This window comes from Chanodichthys erythropterus, chromosome 16 (assembly GCF_024489055.1).
Source record: "Chanodichthys erythropterus isolate Z2021 chromosome 16, ASM2448905v1, whole genome shotgun sequence".
Classification (NCBI taxonomy): domain Eukaryota; kingdom Metazoa; phylum Chordata; class Actinopteri; order Cypriniformes; family Xenocyprididae; genus Chanodichthys; species Chanodichthys erythropterus.
This window is the reverse complement of record NC_090236.1, coordinates 14,713,183-14,735,524: the sequence shown is the minus strand read 5'-3', so window position 1 is coordinate 14,735,524 and position 22,342 is coordinate 14,713,183. Positions and strand designations below refer to the sequence as shown.

Sequence of the window (22,342 nt, the reverse complement as noted above, 5' to 3'; positions counted from 1 at the left end):
AAAAATAACTAGTTCATTCATTTATTTTATATATATTTATATATAATTATATTTTTATATATTTATATTTATATATTAATTCATACTTTTTTCCAAGTCATCTTGTAAAAAAGAATTTATTTGTAATAATTGATGAAAAATGTCTAGAACCAAGTCTTAACTTTACATTTTTTTTTTTTTTTACTTTATATCACAATTTATACCAGAGAAAAATAAAACCCTGATAAAGCCAGATAAACATAAAAGAGTTATTATGTGTTTGATCAATTATCCAGTGGATATGAATCAATCGTCACTGTAATGGAGGATGGAGTCAGACGTGTTGCACAGACATTTTTGATGTTTTTATTAATAAAATGCATCTTCAAGAGTTGAATGAAAATTCCTCATTAGTAAACGAGTCTCTGATGGCGTCGTTCAGTCGGAATGATTAAAACATTCACAGGAGTTGAGGAAAGTGTCTGTTAATGAACTCCGTCACTCCAGAATATCCCTGAACATCTTCCTCTTCTTCGAATCTCCCGTCTGCGCCTCCATCCAGTCGCGGCGGCGCTTCAGGAACGACGTCAGGCCGAATTTGGCCCAAATGTGTCGTGCAAACTGATGCGAGCGGAGCCGACTCTCACTGGGCGCTGAAACGACAGAACACGATCGACTCTTACTGTACATCCGTCTGTCTTCAGCTCATATGAACCGACTGCTGCACTGAAGCACACTTATCATCTGAAACATGCTGCGGAGCTGATATGATGCATCAAACAGTGTAAAGCGTTTCATTCCTGTTCTGAATACTGTGATGGGGAGTAAAATACACCTTTATAATGTTTGTAAGAGTTCTTTATGTACATTCTGAATGAAATAATAAACATAATCCTGTCATTTTTCATGTTTTTATTCATAAAAAGCTATGATTCAATAAAAAAAAATCCTAACATACTAAAATTACTTTTATGGTGACGTTCAGGGGTTTAATTCTTTTTCAATTCTTTAATTCTTTTCAAATAGAGCTATTCAAGTCCTGTGGTGGAAAATTACACAATATTATTAATTAATTTATGACATTTTTCAAGTCATCAGGTGAAAAATTGATTCATTTATTAACATGAATTAATTCATTATTTAAGTCATCTGGTGACAAAAATGATTAATAATATTCATTAATTTATGATTTTTTTTCAAGTCATCTGGTGAAAATTATTAATTCATTCATCTGAATTAATTCATTTTTTTGAAGTCACCTGGAGAAAAAATATGAATTCATTAATTAATATGCATGATTTTTTTTCAGGTGAAGACGTCTTAATTTTCTAGGATCTAGTCTAACTCCACATGAAAAAGAAAATAATTTTTTTCATTATAATAACTATAATAATGTAATACAGTGATATGACTGCGTTCATCTCTCTGAAGACTGTAATTCTGAGAGCACAGTTTTGGTTTATCGTCGGAAGTAAACGCGTGTGGTGTTGACGCAGGTCTGCTCACCGAGTCTCTCTGCGATGCTCTGCCTCTGACTGACGGTGGCGCTGCTCCACACGGCCTCCAGCAGACGGCTGCCGCACGCCGAACAGGCCAGATCCACGTACATGTCCTGCGACAGAGATTTCATGAGACGCGCTCTTCGCTACAGAACCAGACGAGTGTGTGACGCTTTACCTGCATCTTCCTCAAGATCTTCCCTCGGCCCTTATCGCTGGCGGACGTCACCAGCGCCTGGAGCGCGCGGCTGCCCATGGGATCGGTGCCGAGGGTCAGCAGGTCGGTGGAGCTCAGCTCGTGCAGGCTGTTCATCAGCACGGATCGCTCCCTGAAGCCGGCCAGAGCCTGAACCAGCCGAGAGCCGTGATAACATACGGACAGAGCCTGCTGGGAAGACTGACAACAGAGACAGAGCATGACACCTGCGTACTGCATACTACACTACTGACTGACAACAGAGACAGAGCATGACACCTGCGTATTGCATACTACACTACTGACTGACAACAGAGACAGAGCATGACACCTGCATACTGCACACTACACTACTGACTGACAACAGAGACAGAGCATGACACCTGCGTATTGCATACTACACTACTGACTGACAACAGAGACAGAGCATGACACCTGCATACTGCATACTACACTACTGACTGACAACAGAGACAGAGCATGACACCTGCATACTGCACACTACACTACTGACTGACAACAGAGACAGAGCATGACACCTGCGTATTGCATACTACACTACTGACTGACAACAGAGACAGAGCATGACACCTGCATACTGCACACTACACTACTGACTGACAACAGAGACAGAGCATGACACCTGCGTATTGCATACTACACTACTGACTGACAACAGACAGAGCATGACACCTGCATACTGCATACTACACTACTGACTGACAACAGAGACAGAGCATGACACCTGCGTACTGCATACTACACTACTGACTGACAACAGAGACAGAGCATGACACCTGCATACTGCATACTACACTACTGACTGACAACAGAGACAGAGCATGACACCTGCGTATTGCATACTACACTACTGACTGACAACAGAGACAGAGCATGACACCTGCGTATTGCATACTACACTACTGACTGACAAAGGAGTCAGAGCATGACACCTGCGTACTGCATACTACACTACTGACTGACAACAGAGACAGAGCATGACACCTGCGTACTGCATTCTACACTTCTGACTGACAAAGGAGTCAGAGCATGACACCTGCGTACTGCATACTACACTACTGACTGACAACAGAGACAGAGCATGACACCTGCGTACTGCATACTACACTACTGACTGACAACAGAGTCAGAGCATGACACCTGCGTACTGCATACTACACTACTGACTGACAACAGAGACAGAGCATGACACCTGCATACTGCATACTACACTACTGACTGACAACAGACAGAGCATGACACCTGCATACTGCATACTACACTACTGACTGACAACAGAGACAGAGCATGACACCTGCGTATTGCATACTACACTACTGACTGACAACAGAGACAGAGCATGACACCTGCATACTACGCTACTGACTGACAACAGAGACAGAGCATGACACCTGCGTACTGCATACTACGCTACTGACTGACAACAGAGACAGAGCATGACACCTGCGTACTGCATACTACACTACTGACTGACAACAGAGTCAGAGCATGACACCTGCGTACTGCATACTACACTACTGACTGACAACAGAGTCAGAGCATGACACATGCGTACTGCATACTACACTACTGACTGACAACAGAGACAGAGCATGACACCTGCATACTGCATACTACACTACTGACTGACAACAGAGACAGAGCATGACACCTGCATACTACGCTACTGACTGACAACAGAGACAGAGCATGACACCTGCGTACTGCATACTACGCTACTGACTGACAACAGAGACAGAGGATGACACCTGCGTACTGCATACTACACTACTGACTGACAACAGAGTCAGAGCATGACACCTGCGTACTGCATACTACTCTACTGACTGACAACAGAGTCAGAGCATGACACATGCGTACTGCATACTACACTACTGACTGACAACAGAGACAGAGCATGACACCTGCATACTGCATACTACACTACTGACTGACAACAGAGTCAGAGCATGACACCTGCGTACTGCATACTACTCTACTGACTGACAACAGAGTCAGAGCATGACACATGCGTACTGCATACTACACTACTGACTGACAACAGAGACAGAGCATGACACCTGCATACTGCATACTACACTACTGACTGACAACAGAGACAGAGCATGACACCTGCATACTGCATACTACACTACTGACTGACAACAGAGACAGAGCATGACACCTGCATACTGCATACTACACTACTGACTGACAACAGAGACAGAGCATGACACCTGCATACTGCATACTACACTACTGACTGACAACAGAGACAGAGCATGACACCTGCGTACTGCATACTACACTACTGACTGACAACAGAGACAGAGCATGATACCTGCGTACTGCATACTACGCTACTGACTGACAACAGAGACAGAGCATGACACCTGCGTACTGCATACTGCACTACTGACTGACAACAGAGACAGAGCATGACACCTGCATACTACACTACTGACTGACAACAGAGACAGAGCATGACACCTGCATACTGCATACTACACTACTGACTGACAACAGAGACAGAGCATGACACCTGCATACTACACTACTGACTGACAACAGAGACAGAGCATGACACCTGCGTACTGCATACTACTGACTGACAACAGAGACAGAGCATGACACCTGCGTACTGCATACTACACTACTGACTGACAACAGACAGAGCATGACACCTGCGTACTGCATACTACTGACAGACAACAGACAGAGCATGACACCTGCGTACTGCATACTACAATACTGACTGACAACAGAGACAGAGCATGACACCTGCATACTGCATACTACACTACTGACTGACAACAGAGACAGAGCATGACACCTGCGTATTGCATACTACACTACTGACTGACAACAGAGACAGAGCATGACACCTGCGTACTGCACACTACACTACTGACTGACAACAGAGACAGAGCATGACACCTGCATACTGCACACTACACTACTGACTGACAACAGAGACAGAGCATGACACCTGCGTATTGCATACTACACTACTGACTGACAACAGAGACAGAGCATGACACCTGCATACTGCATACTACACTACTGACTGACAACAGAGACAGAGCATGACACCTGCATACTGCACACTACACTACTGACTGACAACAGAGACAGAGCATGACACCTGCGTATTGCATACTACACTACTGACTGACAACAGAGACAGAGCATGACACCTGCATACTGCACACTACACTACTGACTGACAACAGAGACAGAGCATGACACCTGCGTATTGCATACTACACTACTGACTGACAACAGAGACAGAGCATGACACCTGCATACTGCATACTACACTACTGACTGACAACAGAGACAGAGCATGACACCTGCGTACTGCATACTACACTACTGACTGACAACAGAGACAGAGCATGACACCTGCATACTGCATACTACACTACTGACTGACAACAGAGACAGAGCATGACACCTGCGTACTGCATACTACACTACTGACTGACAACAGAGACAGAGCATGACACCTGCATACTGCATACTACACTACTGACTGACAACAGAGACAGAGCATGACACCTGCGTACTGCATACTACACTACTGACTGACAACAGAGACAGAGCATGACACCTGCGTACTGCATACTACACTACTGACTGACAACAGAGACAGAGCATGACACATGCGTACTGCATACTACACTACTGACTGACAACAGAGACAGAGCATGACACCTGCGTACTGCATACTACACTACTGACTGACAACAGAGACAGAGCATGACACCTGCGTACTGCATACTACACTACTGACTGACAACAGAGACAGAGCATGACACCTGCGTACTGCATACTACACTACTGACTGACAACAGAGACAGAGCATGACACCTGCGTACTGCATACTACACTACTGACTGACAACAGAGACAGAGCATGACACCTGCATACTGCATACTACACTACTGACTGACAACAGAGACAGAGCATGACACCTGCGTACTGCATACTACACTACTGACTGACAACAGAGACAGAGCATGACACCTGCATACTGCATACTACACTACTGACTGACAACAGAGACAGAGCATGACACCTGCGTACTGCATACTACACTACTGACTGACAACAGAGACAGAGCATGACACCTGCGTACTGCATACTACACTACTGACTGACAACAGAGACATAGCATGACACTGACTGACAACAGAGACAGAGCATGACACCTGCGTACTGCATACTACACTACTGACTGACAACAGAGACAGAGCATGACACCTGCATACTGCATACTACACTACTGACTGACAACAGAGACAGAGCATGACACCTGCGTATTGCATACTACGCTACTGACTGACAACAGAGACAGAGCATGACACCTGCATACTGCATACTACACTACTGACTGACAACAGAGACAGAGCATGACACCTGCGTAGTGCATACTACACTACTGACTGACAACAGAGACAGAGCATGACACCTGCATACTGCATACTACACTACTGACTGACAACAGAGACAGAGCATGACACCTGCGTACTGCATACTACACTACTGACTGACAACAGAGACAGAGCATGACACCTGCATACTGCATACTACACTACTGACTGACAACAGAGACAGAGCATGACACCTGCGTACTGCATACTACACTACTGACTGACAACAGAGACAGAGCATGACACCTGCGTACTGCATACTACACTACTGACTGACAACAGAGACAGAGCATGACACCTGCGTACTGCATACTACACTACTGACTGACAACAGAGACAGAGCATGACACCTGCGTACTGCATACTACACTACTGACTGACAACAGAGTCAGAGCATGACACCTGCGTACTGCATACTACACTACTGACTGACAACAGAGACAGAGCATGACACCTGCGTACTGCATACTACACTACTGACTGACAACAGAGACAGAGCATGACACCTGCATACTGCATACTACACTACTGACTGACAACAGAGACAGAGCATGACACCTGCGTACTGCATACTACACTACTGACTGACAACAGAGACAGAGCATGACACCTGCATACTGCATACTACACTACTGACTGACAACAGAGACAGAGCATGACACCTGCGTACTGCATACTACACTACTGACTGACAACAGAGACAGAGCATGACACCTGCGTACTGCATACTACACTACTGACTGACAACAGAGACAGAGCATGACACCTGCATACTGCATACTACACTACTGACTGACAACAGAGACAGAGCATGACACCTGCATACTGCATACTACACTACTGACTGACAACAGAGACAGAGCATGACACCTGCGTACTGCATACTACACTACTGACTGACAACAGAGACAGAGCATGACACCTGCGTACTGCATACTACACTACTGACTGACAACAGAGACAGAGCATGACACCTGCGTACTGCATACTACACTACTGACTGACAACAGAGACAGAGCATGACACCTGCGTACTGCATACTACACTACTGACTGACAACAGAGACAGAGCATGACACCTGCATACTGCATACTACACTACTGACTGACAACAGAGACAGAGCATGACACCTGCGTACTGCATACTACACTACTGACTGACAACAGAGACAGAGCATGACACCTGCGTACTGCATACTACTCTACTGACTGACAACAGAGACAGAGCATGACACCTGCATACTGCATACTACACTACTGACTGACAACAGAGACAGAGCATGACACCTGCGTACTGCATACTACACTACTGACTGACAACAGAGACAGAGCATGACACCTGCGTACTGCATACTACACTACTGACTGACAACAGAGACAGAGCATGACACCTGCGTACTATGCTACTGACTGACAACAGAGACAGAGCATGACACCTGCATACTGCATACTACGCTACTGACTGACAACAGAGACAGAGCATGACACCTGCGTACTGCATACTACACTACTGACTGACAACAGAGTCAGAGCATGACACCTGCGTACTGCATACTACACTACTGACTGACAACAGAGTCAGAGCATGACACATGCGTACTGCATACTACACTACTGACTGACAACAGAGACAGAGCATGACACCTGCATACTGCATACTACACTACTGACTGACAACAGAGACAGAGCATGACACCTGCGTACTGCATACTACACTACTGACTGACAACAGAGACAGAGCATGACACCTGCGTACAGCATACTACACTACTGACTGACAACAGAGACAGAGCATGACACCTGCATACTGCATACTACACTACTGACTGACAAGTGACAGAGCATATCACCTGCGTACTGCATACTGCACTACTGACTGACAACAGAGTCAGAGCATGACACCTGCGTACTGCATACTACACTACTGACTGACAACAGAGACAGAGCATGACACCTGCATACTGCATACTACACTACTGACAACAGAGACAGAGCATGACACCTGCATACTGCATACTACACTACTGACTGACAACAGAGACAGAGCATGACACCTGCGTACTGCATACTACACTACTGACTGACAACAGAGACAGAGCATGACACCTGCGTACAGCATACTACACTACTGACTGACAACAGACAGAGCATGACACCTGCATACTACACTACTGACTGACAACAGAGACAGAGCATGACACCTGCATACTGCATACTACACTACTGACTGACAAGAGACAGAGCATATCACCTGCATACTGCATACTACACTACTGACTGACAACAGAGACAGAGCATGACACCTGCGTACTGCATACTATGCTACTGACTGACAACAGAGACAGAGCATGACACCTGCGTACTGCATACTATGCTACTGACTGACAACAGAGACAGAGCATGACACCTGCATACTGCATACTACACTACTGACTGACAACAGAGACAGAGCATGACACCTGCATACTGCATACTACACTACTGACTGACAACAGAGACAGAGCATGACACCTGCATACTGCATACTACACTTCTGACTGACAACAGAGACAGAGCATGACACCTGCATACTGCATACTACACTTCTGACTGACAACAGAGACAGAGCATGACACCTGCGTACTATGCTACTGACTGACAACAGAGACAGAGCATGACACCTGCATACTGCATACTACTGACTGACAACAGAGACAGAGCATGACACCTGCATACTGCATACTACACTACTGACTGACAACAGAGACAGAGCATGACACCTGCATACTGCATACTACACTACTGACTGACAACAGAGACAGAGCATGACACCTGCATACTGCATACTACACTTCTGACTGACAACAGAGACAGAGCATGACACCTGCGTACTATGCTACTGACTGACAACAGAGACAGAGCATGACACCTGCGTACTGCATACTATGCTACTGACTGACAACAGAGACAGAGCATGACACCTGCATACTGCATACTACACTACTGACTGACAACAGAGACAGAGCATGACACCTGCATACTGCATACTACACTACTGACTGACAACAGAGACAGAGCATGACACCTGCATACTGCATACTACACTTCTGACTGACAACAGAGACAGAGCATGACACCTGCATACTGCATACTACACTTCTGACTGACAACAGAGACAGAGCATGACACCTGCGTACTATGCTACTGACTGACAACAGAGACAGAGCATGACACCTGCATACTGCATACTACTGACTGACAACAGAGACAGAGCATGACACCTGCATACTGCATACTACACTACTGACTGACAACAGAGACAGAGCATGACACCTGCATACTGCATACTACACTACTGACTGAAAACAGAGACAGAGCATGACACCTGCGTACTGCATACTACGCTACTGACTGACAACAGAGACAGAGCATGACACCTGCGTACTGCATACTACGCTACTGACTGACAACAGAGACAGAGCATGACACCTGCGTACTGCATACTACGCTACTGACTGACAACAGAGACAGAGCATGACACCTGCGTACTGCATACTGCACTACTGACTGACAACAGAGACAGAGCATGACACCTGCATACTACACTACTGACTGACAACAGAGACAGAGCATGACACCTGCATACTGCATACTACACTACTGACTGACAACAGAGACAGAGCATGACACCTGCGTACTGCATACTACACTACTGACTGACAACAGAGACAGAGCATGACACCTGCATACTGCATACTACACTACTGACTGACAACAGAGTCAGAGCATGACACCTGCGTACTGCATACTACACTACTGACTGACAACAGAGACAGAACATGACACCTGCGTACTGCATACTACACTACTGACTGACAACAGAGACAGAGCATGACACCTGCATACTGCATACTACACTACTGACTGACAAGAGACAGAGCATGACACCTGCATACTGCATACTACGCTACTGACTGACAACAGAGACTGAGCATGACACCTGCATACTACACTACTGACTGACAACAGACAAAGCATGACACCTGCGTACTGCATACTACACTACTGACTGACAACAGAGACAGAGCATGACACCTGCGTACTGCATACTACGCTACTGACTGACAACAGAGACAGAGCATGACACCTGCGTACTGCATACTACACTACTGACTGACAACAGAGTCAGAGCATGACACCTGCGTACTGCATACTACACTACTGACTGACAACAGAGACAGAGCATGACACCTGCATACTGCATACTACACTACTGACTGACAACAGAGTCAGAGCATGACACATGCGTACTGCATACTACACTACTGACTGACAACAGAGACAGAGCATGACACCTGCGTACTGCATACTACACTACTGACTGACAACAGAGACAGAGCATGACACCTGCGTACTGCATACTACACTACTGACTGACAACAGAGACAGAGCATGACACCTGCGTACTGCATACTACACTACTGACTGACAACAGAGACAGAGCATGACACCTGCGTACTGCATACTACACTACTGACTGACAACAGAGACAGCATGACAACTGCGTTCTGCGTACTACACTACTGACTGACAACAGAGACAGAGCATGACACCTGCGTACTGCGTACTACACTACTGACTGACAACACAGTCAGAGCATGACACCTGCGTTCTGCGTACTACACTACTGACTGACAACAGAGAGAGAGCATGACACCTGCGTACTACACTACTGACTGACAACAGAGACAGAGCATGACACCTGCGTACTGCATACTACACTACTGACTGACAACAGAGACAGAGCATGACACCTGCGTACTGCATACTACACTACTGACTGACAACAGAGACAGAGCATGACACCTGCGTACTGCATACTACACTACTGACTGACAACAGAGACAGCATGACACCTGCGTTCTGCGTACTACACTACTGACTGACAACAGAGACAGAGCATGACACCTGCGTACTGCGTACTACACTACTGACTGACAACACAGTCAGAGCATGACACCTGCGTTCTGCGTACTACACTACTGACTGACAACAGAGAGAGAGCATGACACCTGCGTACTACACTACTGACTGACAACAGAGACAGAGCATGACACCTGCATACTCCATACTACACTACTGACTGACAACAGAGACAGAGCATGACACCTGCGTTCTGCGTACTACACTACTGACTGACAACAGAGACAGAGCATGACACCTGCGTACTGTGTACTACACTACTGACTGACAACAGAGACAGAGCATGACACCTGCGTACTGCATACTACACTACTGACTGACAACAGAGACTGAGCATGACACCTGCATACTGCATACTACACTACTGACTGACAACAGAGACAGAGCATGACACCTGCGTACTGCATACTACGCTACTGACTGACAACAGAGACAGAGCATGACACCTGCATACTGCATACTACACTACTGACTGACAACAGACAGAGCATGACACCTGCGTACTGCATACTACGCTACTGACTGACAACAGAGACAGAGCATGACACCTGCATACTACACTACTGACTGACAACAGAGCATGACACCTGCGTACTGCATACTACACTACTGACTGACAACAGAGACAGAGCATGACACCTGCGTACTGCATACTACACTACTGACTGACAACAGAGACAGAGCATGACACCTGCATACTGCATACTACACTACTGACTGACAACAGAGACAGAGCATGACACCTGCGTACTGCATACTACACTACTGACTGACAACAGAGACAGAGCATGACACCTGCGTACTGCATACTACACTACTGACTGACAACAGACAGAGCATGACACCTGCGTACTGCATACTACACTACTGACTGACAACAGACAGAGCATGACACCTGCGTACTGCATACTACTGACTGACAACAGACAGAGCATGACACCTGCATACTACACTACTGACTGACAACAGAGACAGAGCATGACACCTGCATACTGCATACTACACTACTGACTGACAAGAGACAGAGCATATCACCTGCATACTGCATACTACACTACTGACTGACAACAGAGCATGACACCTGCGTACTGCATACTACACTACTGACTGACAACAGAGCATGACACCTGCGTACTGCATACTACTGACTGACAACAGACAGAGCATGACACCTGCGTACTGCATACTACACTACTGACTGACAACAGAGACAGAGCATGACACCTGCATACTGCATACTACACTACTGACTGACAACAGAGACAGAGCATGACACCTGCATACTGCATACTACACTACTGACTGACAACAGAGACAGAGCATGACACCTGCGTACTGCATACTACACTACTGACTGACAACAGAGACAGAGCATGACACCTGCATACTGCATACTACACTACTGACTGACAACAGAGACAGAGCATGACACCTGCGTACAGCATACTACACTACTGACTGACAACAGACAGAGCATGACACCTGCATACTACACTACTGACTGACAACAGAGACAGAGCATGACACCTGCATACTGCATACTACACTACTGACTGACAAGAGACAGAGCATATCACCTGCATACTGTAGGGTCTGCACAGTCTCAAGGATGAGCATGTCCCACCATAAACTGTGTTTAAGCCTCAATTCACGGAACTTTGGTTCGTAAATCTTACATCGATTCCGGCCCGGCAGACACTAATGGATCACGAGACCTTCTTTTTATGACTATTTCGATAAGTCCCAAACCTCTCCTCTGTGACTTCAAAGGAGATGCGAACGCCACGGATCGGGTTTCGAAAGACAGGCCCGAATTCCAAACGGTCATAAAAAGAGAAAATACACGCACGCACCCACAGACACACACTCACATACAAAGACTGTATACACAAATATTATACCTGCAAATATGAATGTACCTGCCATTGTAGTGCTCGCTGCATGTATGTGTTACTAGTGTAGAATCGTAGAATTGACTGTAGTAGGTTAGTTTTCATGTTAAACGATAGTAATAGAGTGTAAAGTGTATCTTCTTTATATGACGAGAGACACCTGTCGAGTTTGATCTCTCCGTAAAGCTGTGAATCCGAGCTATTCACTCATGTACGTTACATTTCTGCCAAATGCATCGTTCAATGTTTAATAATACTATGAAGGAAATGCACTGATTCAACATACCATAAATTTATTCGGGAGACAGGACAAAGGAATGTGGAAACCCGCCAAATCGCAACGCTAGCATTGGAGGACGTTATCAAGAAGGCGTTCTGGTCTGTTGTCTTTAAAACACCATGACACGCGTCTTTTGGTGGCACAAGTTTTCTGCACGAGTTCCTGCCGTCAAGACGGACTCTCTTCTTTATTTTCCGGTCATATTACAACAGTTAAACCTTCGTTTGAAACTTCGCCGAAACAACCTCCGGAAGAAGAAGCAACTATCAAACCGAGCGCTCCGAAACTCCAAGCACCCTGACTAACCTATGCAAGTATAACGTCTTTACGATCTTAAATACTGAGTTTCCTTGCTGGCTCTTAAAGGTGAACTGTTGCAATTTGACCTGCTTTGATCATCTCTTTCGTTTCTGCCTTTCCCTCTACTTTGTATGTATTTGTATTTACTTGTGTCCATTTAGCCGTATAACCTGTGTATTACCCGTTTCGTATATTAAACTCATTTTATCCATGCTTTTTGTTCACTTGCTCATTTTAGCAACAACCGAGTCACTTTAACGTTCTGATTCTAATATCCTTGCTCTATATTTGAAGGCTATGATAGAAAGTTAGTCTCCCGGCCCGAGAATAACATTTCTGTCATGATAATCTGTGGATAATTGTCCGTTTCGGTGGACGAACTGATAGTTTTCCACATAATTATTCAACCAGAACTAATCATATATGTGATTGATTATAATTCGTTGTAGTTAATTCACCATATATGTTTAATTCCCCGTTGGGTCGATATATGAACGTCATAAAGCTTTCTGAATTATGATATTCATATTTCATCCATAAATTGATTAATAACTGTACATCGCTACAATACTGCATACTACACTACTGACTGACAACAGAGACAGAGCATGACACCTGCGTACTGCATACTATGCTACTGACTGACAACAGAGACAGAGCATGACACCTGCGTACTGCATACTATGCTACTGACTGACAACAGAGACAGAGCATGACACCTGCATACTGCATACTACACTACTGACTGACAACAGAGACAGAGCATGACACCTGCGTACTGCATACTACACTACTGACTGACAACAGAGACAGAGCATGACACCTGCATACTGCATACTACACTACTGACTGACAACAGAGACAGAGCATGACACCTGCGTACTGCATACTATGCTACTGACTGACAACAGAGACAGAGCATGACACCTGCATACTGCATACTACACTACTGACTGACAACAGAGACAGAGCATGACACCTGCATACTGCATACTACACTACTGACTGACAACAGAGACAGAGCATGACACCTGCATACTGCATACTACACTTCTGACTGACAACAGAGACAGAGCATGACACCTGCATACTGCACTTCTGACTGACAACAGAGACAGAGCATGACACCTGCATACTTCATACTACACTTCTGACTGACAACAGAGACAGAGCATGACACCTGCGTACTATGCTACTGACTGACAACAGAGACAGAGCATGACACCTGCATACTGCATACTACTGACTGACAACAGAGACAGAGCATGACACCTGCATACTGCATACTACACTACTGACTGACAACAGAGACAGAGCATGACACCTGCATACTGCATACTACACTACTGACTGACAACAGAGACAGAGCATGACACCTGCGTACTGCATACTACTGACTGACAACAGAGACAGAGCATGACACCTGCGTACTGCATACTACTGACTGACAACAGAGACAGAGCATGACACCTGCATACTGCATACTACACTTCTGACTGACAACAGAGACAGAGCATGACACCTGCATACTGCATACTACACTTCTGACTGACAACAGAGACAGAGCATGACACCTGCATACTGCATACTACACTTCTGACTGACAACAGAGACAGAGCATGACACCTGCATACTTCATACTACACTTCTGACTGACAACAGAGACAGAGCATGACACCTGCATACTGCATACTACACTACTGACTGACAACAGAGAGAGCATGACACCTGCGTACTGCATACTACTGACTGACAACAGAGACAGAGCATGACACCTGCATACTGCATACTACTGACTGACAACAGAGACAGAGCATGACACCTGCATACTGCATACTACACTTCTGACTGACAACAGAGACAGAGCATGACACCTGCATACTGCATACTACACTTCTGACTGACAACAGAGACAGAGCATGACACCTGCATACTGCATACTACACTTCTGACTGACAACAGAGACAGAGCATGACACCTGCATACTTCATACTACACTTCTGACTGACAACAGAGACAGAGCATGACACCTGCATACTGCATACTACACTACTGACTGACAACAGAGACAGAGCATGACACCTGCGTACTGCATACTACTGACTGACAACAGAGACAGAGCATGACACCTGCATACTGCATACTACTGACTGACAACAGAGACAGAGCATGACACCTGCATACTGCATACTACACTTCTGACTGACAACAGAGACAGAGCATGACACCTGCATACTGCATACTACACTTCTGACTGACAACAGAGACAGAGCATGACACCTGCATACTGCATACTACACTACTGACTGACAACAGAGACAGAGCATGACACCTGCATACTGCATACTACACTACTGACTGACAACAGAGACAGAGCATGACACCTGCATACTGCATACTACACTTCTGACTGACAACAGAGACAGAGCATGACACCTGCATACTGCATACTACACTTCTGACTGACAACAGAGACAGAGCATGACACCTGCATACTGCATACTACACTTCTGACTGACAACAGAGACAGAGCATGACACCTGCGTACTGCATACTACTGACTGACAACAGAGACAGAGCATGACACCTGCGTACTGCATACTACTGGATTTACAGTTTTACTATAAAATTAAAATATTTGTACTATTTTGTTTAAATATAGTTCTCATTTTACAGTATACTAACATTACATCTTTTATATGTTTAATAATAATCACAATAAATATAAAAGGAAAGTTCAAACTCAAGAAAGATGAAAAAGGGCATTTTAAAGCTTTAAAAAATTATTTTCAATGCAGATAAACTTCAGATACGCTATTTTTTTCAAGTAATCTGATGCAAAATTCCTCTTTTTTCATATCAGAATATATGCATGACAGAAAATCAAAATATCATGATGTCATTGCTGTGCAGAATCATCTAGTTCAACCTAAAAATAATATTTATTTTGTGTGTAAATCGATCAGTTATCCAGTCAGTCTGGTTGATGTTACTTCTGGTTCATTTGCCACACTGGAAAGGGAAGGTCAAGTCAAATACGCATTGCATTATGGGATAGAGTATCTGGTGCTGCTGTTCTGCACAACACAGACTGAGCCCTTCAGAGCGAGTGATTGAGCAGCACCTGTGTGACTGCGGCGCCCTCTGCTGGTTCGGTGTGGTAGTACACTTCATACGCCAGGAAGGACAGGAAGAGAGGCAGACAGGAAACTTGCAGCGACGCTGGCTCACTGCAGTGAAAGGCCTGATGGGACATGAAGTTAGAATACCAGCATATTACTTACTGCCAACAATTCAAGAGGAAAAATGGCATGCTCAAATAAACAATACTTTAAGTTTTTATGCACACGTTTATCATTTTAACCAAGCAAAATGTTTTTATGGTTCTAGTTAACAATAACAACACTGATAAAGAGATGCATTTCAGTCTTCTGCTTTTACATTCTCCATTACACACTGCATGAAGGGTGATATCTGAAAATGCGGCACTAAATCCAGAAATCTGTTCATTACAGTTAGAGATCAGTGCCATAATTCATCCGGACCTGCAGGAGGCGCTGCAGCAGCACGCTCTGCCTGTCCTCCCACTGCGCGCAGCTCTCCGCCATCTGCACTACGACCCCTAGGTTACCCGCGGCGAGAATGGCCTCGAACCCCTCCATCAACTCGTCGAAGATCTTCAGGAACTGAGCAGAGGGAAATAAGAGTCACATGATGACGACAGAAGATGTGAAGCACTAGTGAAGGAGGCGCACCAGTCTGAAGGGGGCGGACGCTGCGATCAGGCTCTGGACGGGGAAGTGTGCGATGGGATGAAGAGCCAGAGGCATCAGCTGCGATCTCAGGTGGTTCCTGTAGACGTCACGCAGCAGAGCTTTATGGGAGAACTTGAAGACGGTCTGGAGGAGATGACTGTCGGACGGGTCCTTCATGAACACCAGCAGCGGACTGAAGCAGAAACAGAGTTACGGTTCGGCACTCAACATCCATCTATCGCTCCATCATCTTCCTCACCTGACTCCAGGAGCCGAGCTGAGTGACGTCAGGTATCCCATGATGCCCTTGTTGAGCTTCTTGCACAGTATGGGTCTCTTCCGGTGACACACGGTCAGCAGCGTCTGAAGAGCCGCGCAGGCGCTCGTGTTCGACACGCAGACTGAAGAAACCAACGTTATAAACTTGAACATCAATGAAATTATAATGTAGAAAATATAGAAATATAGTGCAGGGCTGTTAAAGGGTTAGTTCACCCAAAAATGAAAATAATGTCATTAATTACTCTCCCTCATGTCGTTCCACACCTGTAAGACCTTCATTCATTTTCAGAACACAAATTAAGATATTTTTGATGAAATCCGACGAGGCCTGCATAGCCAGCAATGACATTTCCTCTCTCAAGATCCATTAATGTACTAAAAACATATTTAAATCAGATCATGTGAGTACAGTGGTTCAATATTAATATTATAAAGCCACGAGAATATTTTGGTGCGCCAAAAAAACAAAATAACGACTTATTTAGTGATGGCCGATTTCAAAACACTGCTTCAGGAAGCACTGTACTCACATGAACTGATTTAAATATGTTTTTAGTACATTTATGGATCTTGAGAGAGGAAATGTCATTGCTGGCTATGCAGGAGCCATCGGATTTCATCAAAAATATCTTAATTTGTGTTCTTGTGGTCTTACGGGTGTGGAACGACATGAGGGAGAGTAATAAATGACATTATTTTCATTTTTGGGTGAACTAAACCTTTAATAAAACCATATAGAACATTTGTTAGTAGAAATAAAATAAATGTTAAGTGAAATATTATCATAATTCGATTATGATTATCTGTTAACTAAAATTACAATTATTAAAACATTTCTGTTGATTGAAATAAAGCTGAAATAAAATAAAATGTAAATATTACTTGAAATGTTGAACTAAATGAAAATTAAAAATGTTTCCATTTGGCAAATAAGAAATTTAAGAGGAAATAATTAAAAACTAAAACTGAAATGAAACAAATAGCAATAGTTTAAAAAAACAACAACAACTAATAAAATGACAAAAGCACAAAGAAAGTACTACAAAATAAACTAAAAATTTACATGAAAAATAAAACTGAAAAAAGGCAATTCAAAATATTAATAAGACTAAAATAAAAACAAACAGGCTTGATGTAATAAAATAACTAAAACTGAAATAAAAATTAATAAAAACTGTGTAGACATTAAAAAACAAAAGCTAATAAAAATGACAAACAAATAAAACTTTAGCTAAAATTATATATTAATGATAGTAAAATAACTTTGAAACGGTGTAAAATGATCGGTAAAAATAACAGAATTTACTAAATTAATTCAATTTATAATAATTAACCACATATTTATTTATACAATTTACAGATCCTGTGAGATATTAAACCTTTGAACATTTCATCCAGTTATCAGGAGAAATCTCACGGATGTCATTCATTCTTCCGACAGAATCACTCGTAATGTTGATCACATTTTACTAAAGAAATATCGAGACCACAGTTCATCATCCTCAGGTTCGGGCCGGATGTTTTACGCATGTTTTAATAGGAAAACGTCATTACCCTTGATGTTTTCCATCAGACAGTCGGCCAGATGCTTCAGCTCCCACCAGAACGATGTGGGAATCTCAAACTCCATCATCTCACCTTCACAGGTCTTGTTCTTCTTGGCTGAAAACGAATGAAACGGGATGAAACTGAGCTGATCTGAGACAGTAAGACTCACACACTGGAGAGACAGCGGAGCGTCCGGTGCGGATTCTGACCTTTCTGAGCGCCGGGAGCTTCTCGGGTCAAGCAGCCGCTCAGCACCTGTACGAGCGTCCGGAGCACGTGCGATCCGTACGGATCCTTGGCGAACTGCACGATGTTCTCCCTGACGACTCCACACAGACGCTGCACCTGAGCCTCCAGCATCCCACAATGCTCCTCACCGGCCTCTGTGGCGTCAGACTCCTCCTGCGCAGGATCCTCCTCTGCAGAAGAACATGAGATGATGATGATTGTGCTCACAGAAACAAAACCAGCAGCTTCTTCACTGCGTCTCACCTGTCCACCTGTGAGCCTGCCTCACCGCGCTCTCCATCACGTGACCTCCGCACTGATCGCACGCCACGCCTCTGAACTCTGACCCCGTCTCTCCACCCAGCTCTGCCAGCACTTCCGCCACCTGAGCGGGACTGGCCAGCGGCAGCAGCTTCTCCAGCACCAGACTGCCGGTCATATCCGCGGCCACGAGCGCGGCTTTGCCCTTCACCTCCGACAGCACATTGTGCACAAACACACCTGGACACACAAACACACACCTGACTCACTTCCACAGGTCACGTGATCATCAGCAGGGCGATTCTGCCGGACTTCAGCCTCACCTTTCTCCTCCTCCTCCGTGAATCCCTCCTTCAGTCGGTCACTCACGCGCCGGAAGTAGCCGACCGTCGTGCCGTCCAGCCGAGGTTTCTTCGTCCCCTGAACCTGCCGCTTATGACCCTTCTGTCCACCGTTAGCTGACCTTTGACCTTTGGCTTCCATCTTCTCCAACATCACCTTGATCTAAAAACACACGATTATTATCCGAGGAAACATCGTTCTTCCTTACAGCGGATTATGACGGCATTAATATGGAATCATCTTTTTGATATTAAACAAATATTTAAATGACCATATTCATATGGTGTGATATTTACATGATCATTATGGTAATAAATGTCCAAAAACACACTTTCTGGAAGCACATTTCTGCCACATCAGAAAAAAATGCTTTTGTAAATAATAATTATGAGACAAAAAAGTTGAAAATATGACATACTAAGTCATATTTATGAAACAAAAAGTCAATTATAGCACACAAAAAGTCATATTTATGACATAAAAGTCAATTATGGCACACAAAAAGTCATATTTATGAAACAAAAAGTCAATTATGGCACACAAAAAGTCATTTCTGAAACAAAAAGTCAATTATGGCACACAAAAAGTCATATTTATGAAACAAAAAGTCAATTATAGCACACAAAAAGTCATATTTATGAAACAAAAAGTCAATTACGGCACACAAAATGTCATATTTATGACATAAAAGTAAATTATGGCACACAAAAAGTCAAATTTATGAAACACAAAAAGTCAATTATGGCACACAAAAAGTCATATTTCTGAAACAAAAGTCAATTATGGTCATATTTCTGAAACAAAAGTCAATTATGGCACACAAAATGTCATATTTATGACATAAAAGTCAATTATGGCACACAAAAAGTCATATTTCTGAAACAAAAAGTCAATTATAGTCATATTTCTGAAACAAAAGTCAATTATGGCACACAAAAAGTCATATTTATGAAACAAAAAGTCAATTATGGCACACAAAATGTCATATTTATGACATAAAAGTCATGGTAAGTAAAAATTTTGACTTAGAATGTCCACATCTCGACATTTTATGCCATAATTATGATTTTTGTGTCATAATTAATTTAGATTTACCAAAGCATGATTTTTTTAGTAATGTGACACAGTACTTTGATATATAGTGTGTAAAACGGTATTTTAATGCATGTCCACGGTATTATTTCATAGAATACCACTAATCTACTATGGTAATTGTGTTATTATTACCATGGTACTGTTCTGTTACAATCAATAAACACGTGCAAATAATTGATAAAAATACGAGCGACAATCGCTTAATAACTGAAGCATCGAGTCACTCGATCACTGACAATCATGCAAGAAAATCTGACGAATAAACAGCGTGTAATATTGAGCTTACCAGAGTCTTCTGCTCACATGTGTACGGACTGCAGGCGACGCAGCGTGATGACGCAAGAGCAGCGTGATGACGTACAGCAGCGGCTTCGCAAATAAAAGTCCTGTCGATAGTTTGATGTGGAAATGAGCTCATAAATATTTCATTAACAAATAAAGTAAAATATATGTCTTTTAAAGTAATTTATAAATATCACACCAGTAAATATTTGACATTGTGGTCAACATACAGAAACGTTTTTCCATTTGTTTTGGAGTTGTCCTTATTCAAAAAAAATTTGGTTAGATTTTTGCTCTTTTGTTATTAGTTTATATTATGCCCAGCTTTCAACTTTCTTTGAAAATATTTTATTTTATTTTCTTATGTCATTCCATAAGGAATATTATTTGGTTAATTTGTTACTTTTGTCGGCAAAGTTTAATATACATGTAAATATGGTGATTATAAACCATTATTTCTCATTTTGCTATCAGAAGTTAAACAATACCTAAAATCTATTTATAATCTGACAAACAAGAAAGCTGTAATGTATGTAAGCATTTCCATGTTTTTATTTAAATTGATTATTTGATTAGTTGATTAGTTTTTCCTCCTAAATAAATAAAAAATAAAAGTCCTGTCACGGAGAATTTGTCTTCTCTATATTTTGGGCATTTAACTGTGTTTTAGCTTTGTGTCTGTATTATGCAGTTCTTTTAAGTCATATTTTTAAACTTTGATAGATGTATGTTGTATGATGCAATGACATTAATCACAACTTACTGAAATTCTGTTGTAGAACATGTGAGAAAAAATATTATTATAGTAGAAGAGGAAGGAAATGGGAAGTATTTGAGTAACACAGATAACAACATGCAAACCAAAGCCAAGAACTATTAAAAACTATAAACTTAAAGAAATAAATCATGCTTTAAATCATAATTACGAAATTATGCCTTAAAAGCCGTATTATTACTTAATATTATGACTTATTATGCCATAATTTTTACTTTTAATGTCATAATT

At 43.2% G+C, this 22,342-nt stretch overlaps 1 protein-coding gene across 1 annotated transcript; it reads right to left on the bottom strand.

Moving 5' to 3' along the window:
* Positions 1–300: 300 nt before the first annotated feature.
* On the bottom strand, positions 301–21,398 carry LOC137002909 (nucleolar protein 9). Its single transcript, XM_067362845.1, has 12 exons — positions 21,341–21,398; positions 19,941–20,121; positions 19,621–19,857; positions 19,338–19,547; positions 19,135–19,242; positions 17,558–17,699; positions 17,299–17,491; positions 17,089–17,229; positions 16,668–16,787; positions 1,657–1,875; positions 1,486–1,591; positions 301–632 (listed from the first exon to the last, which is right to left on the bottom strand). Exons 2-12 carry the CDS (start codon positions 20,110–20,112, stop codon positions 478–480), a joined length of 1,803 nt encoding a protein of 600 aa, XP_067218946.1. The 5' UTR covers positions 20,113–20,121; positions 21,341–21,398; the 3' UTR covers positions 301–477.
* Positions 21,399–22,342: the final 944 nt, after the last annotated feature.

Bases quoted from the DNA above. Each gene is read 5' to 3' on its own strand.
- LOC137002909 (XM_067362845.1), bottom strand. From the start codon at position 20,112: ATGTTGGAGAAGATGGAAGCCAAAGGTCAAAGGTCAGCTAACGGTGGA. The intron at 19,548-19,620 runs GTGAGACGCAGT...GTTCTTCTGCAG, and splicing joins GCAGGCTCACAGGTGGACAG to AGGAGGATCCTGCGCAGGAG. The intron at 1,592-1,656 runs GTAAAGCGTCAC...TCTCTGTCGCAG, and splicing joins AGATCTTGAGGAAGATGCAG to GACATGTACGTGGATCTGGC.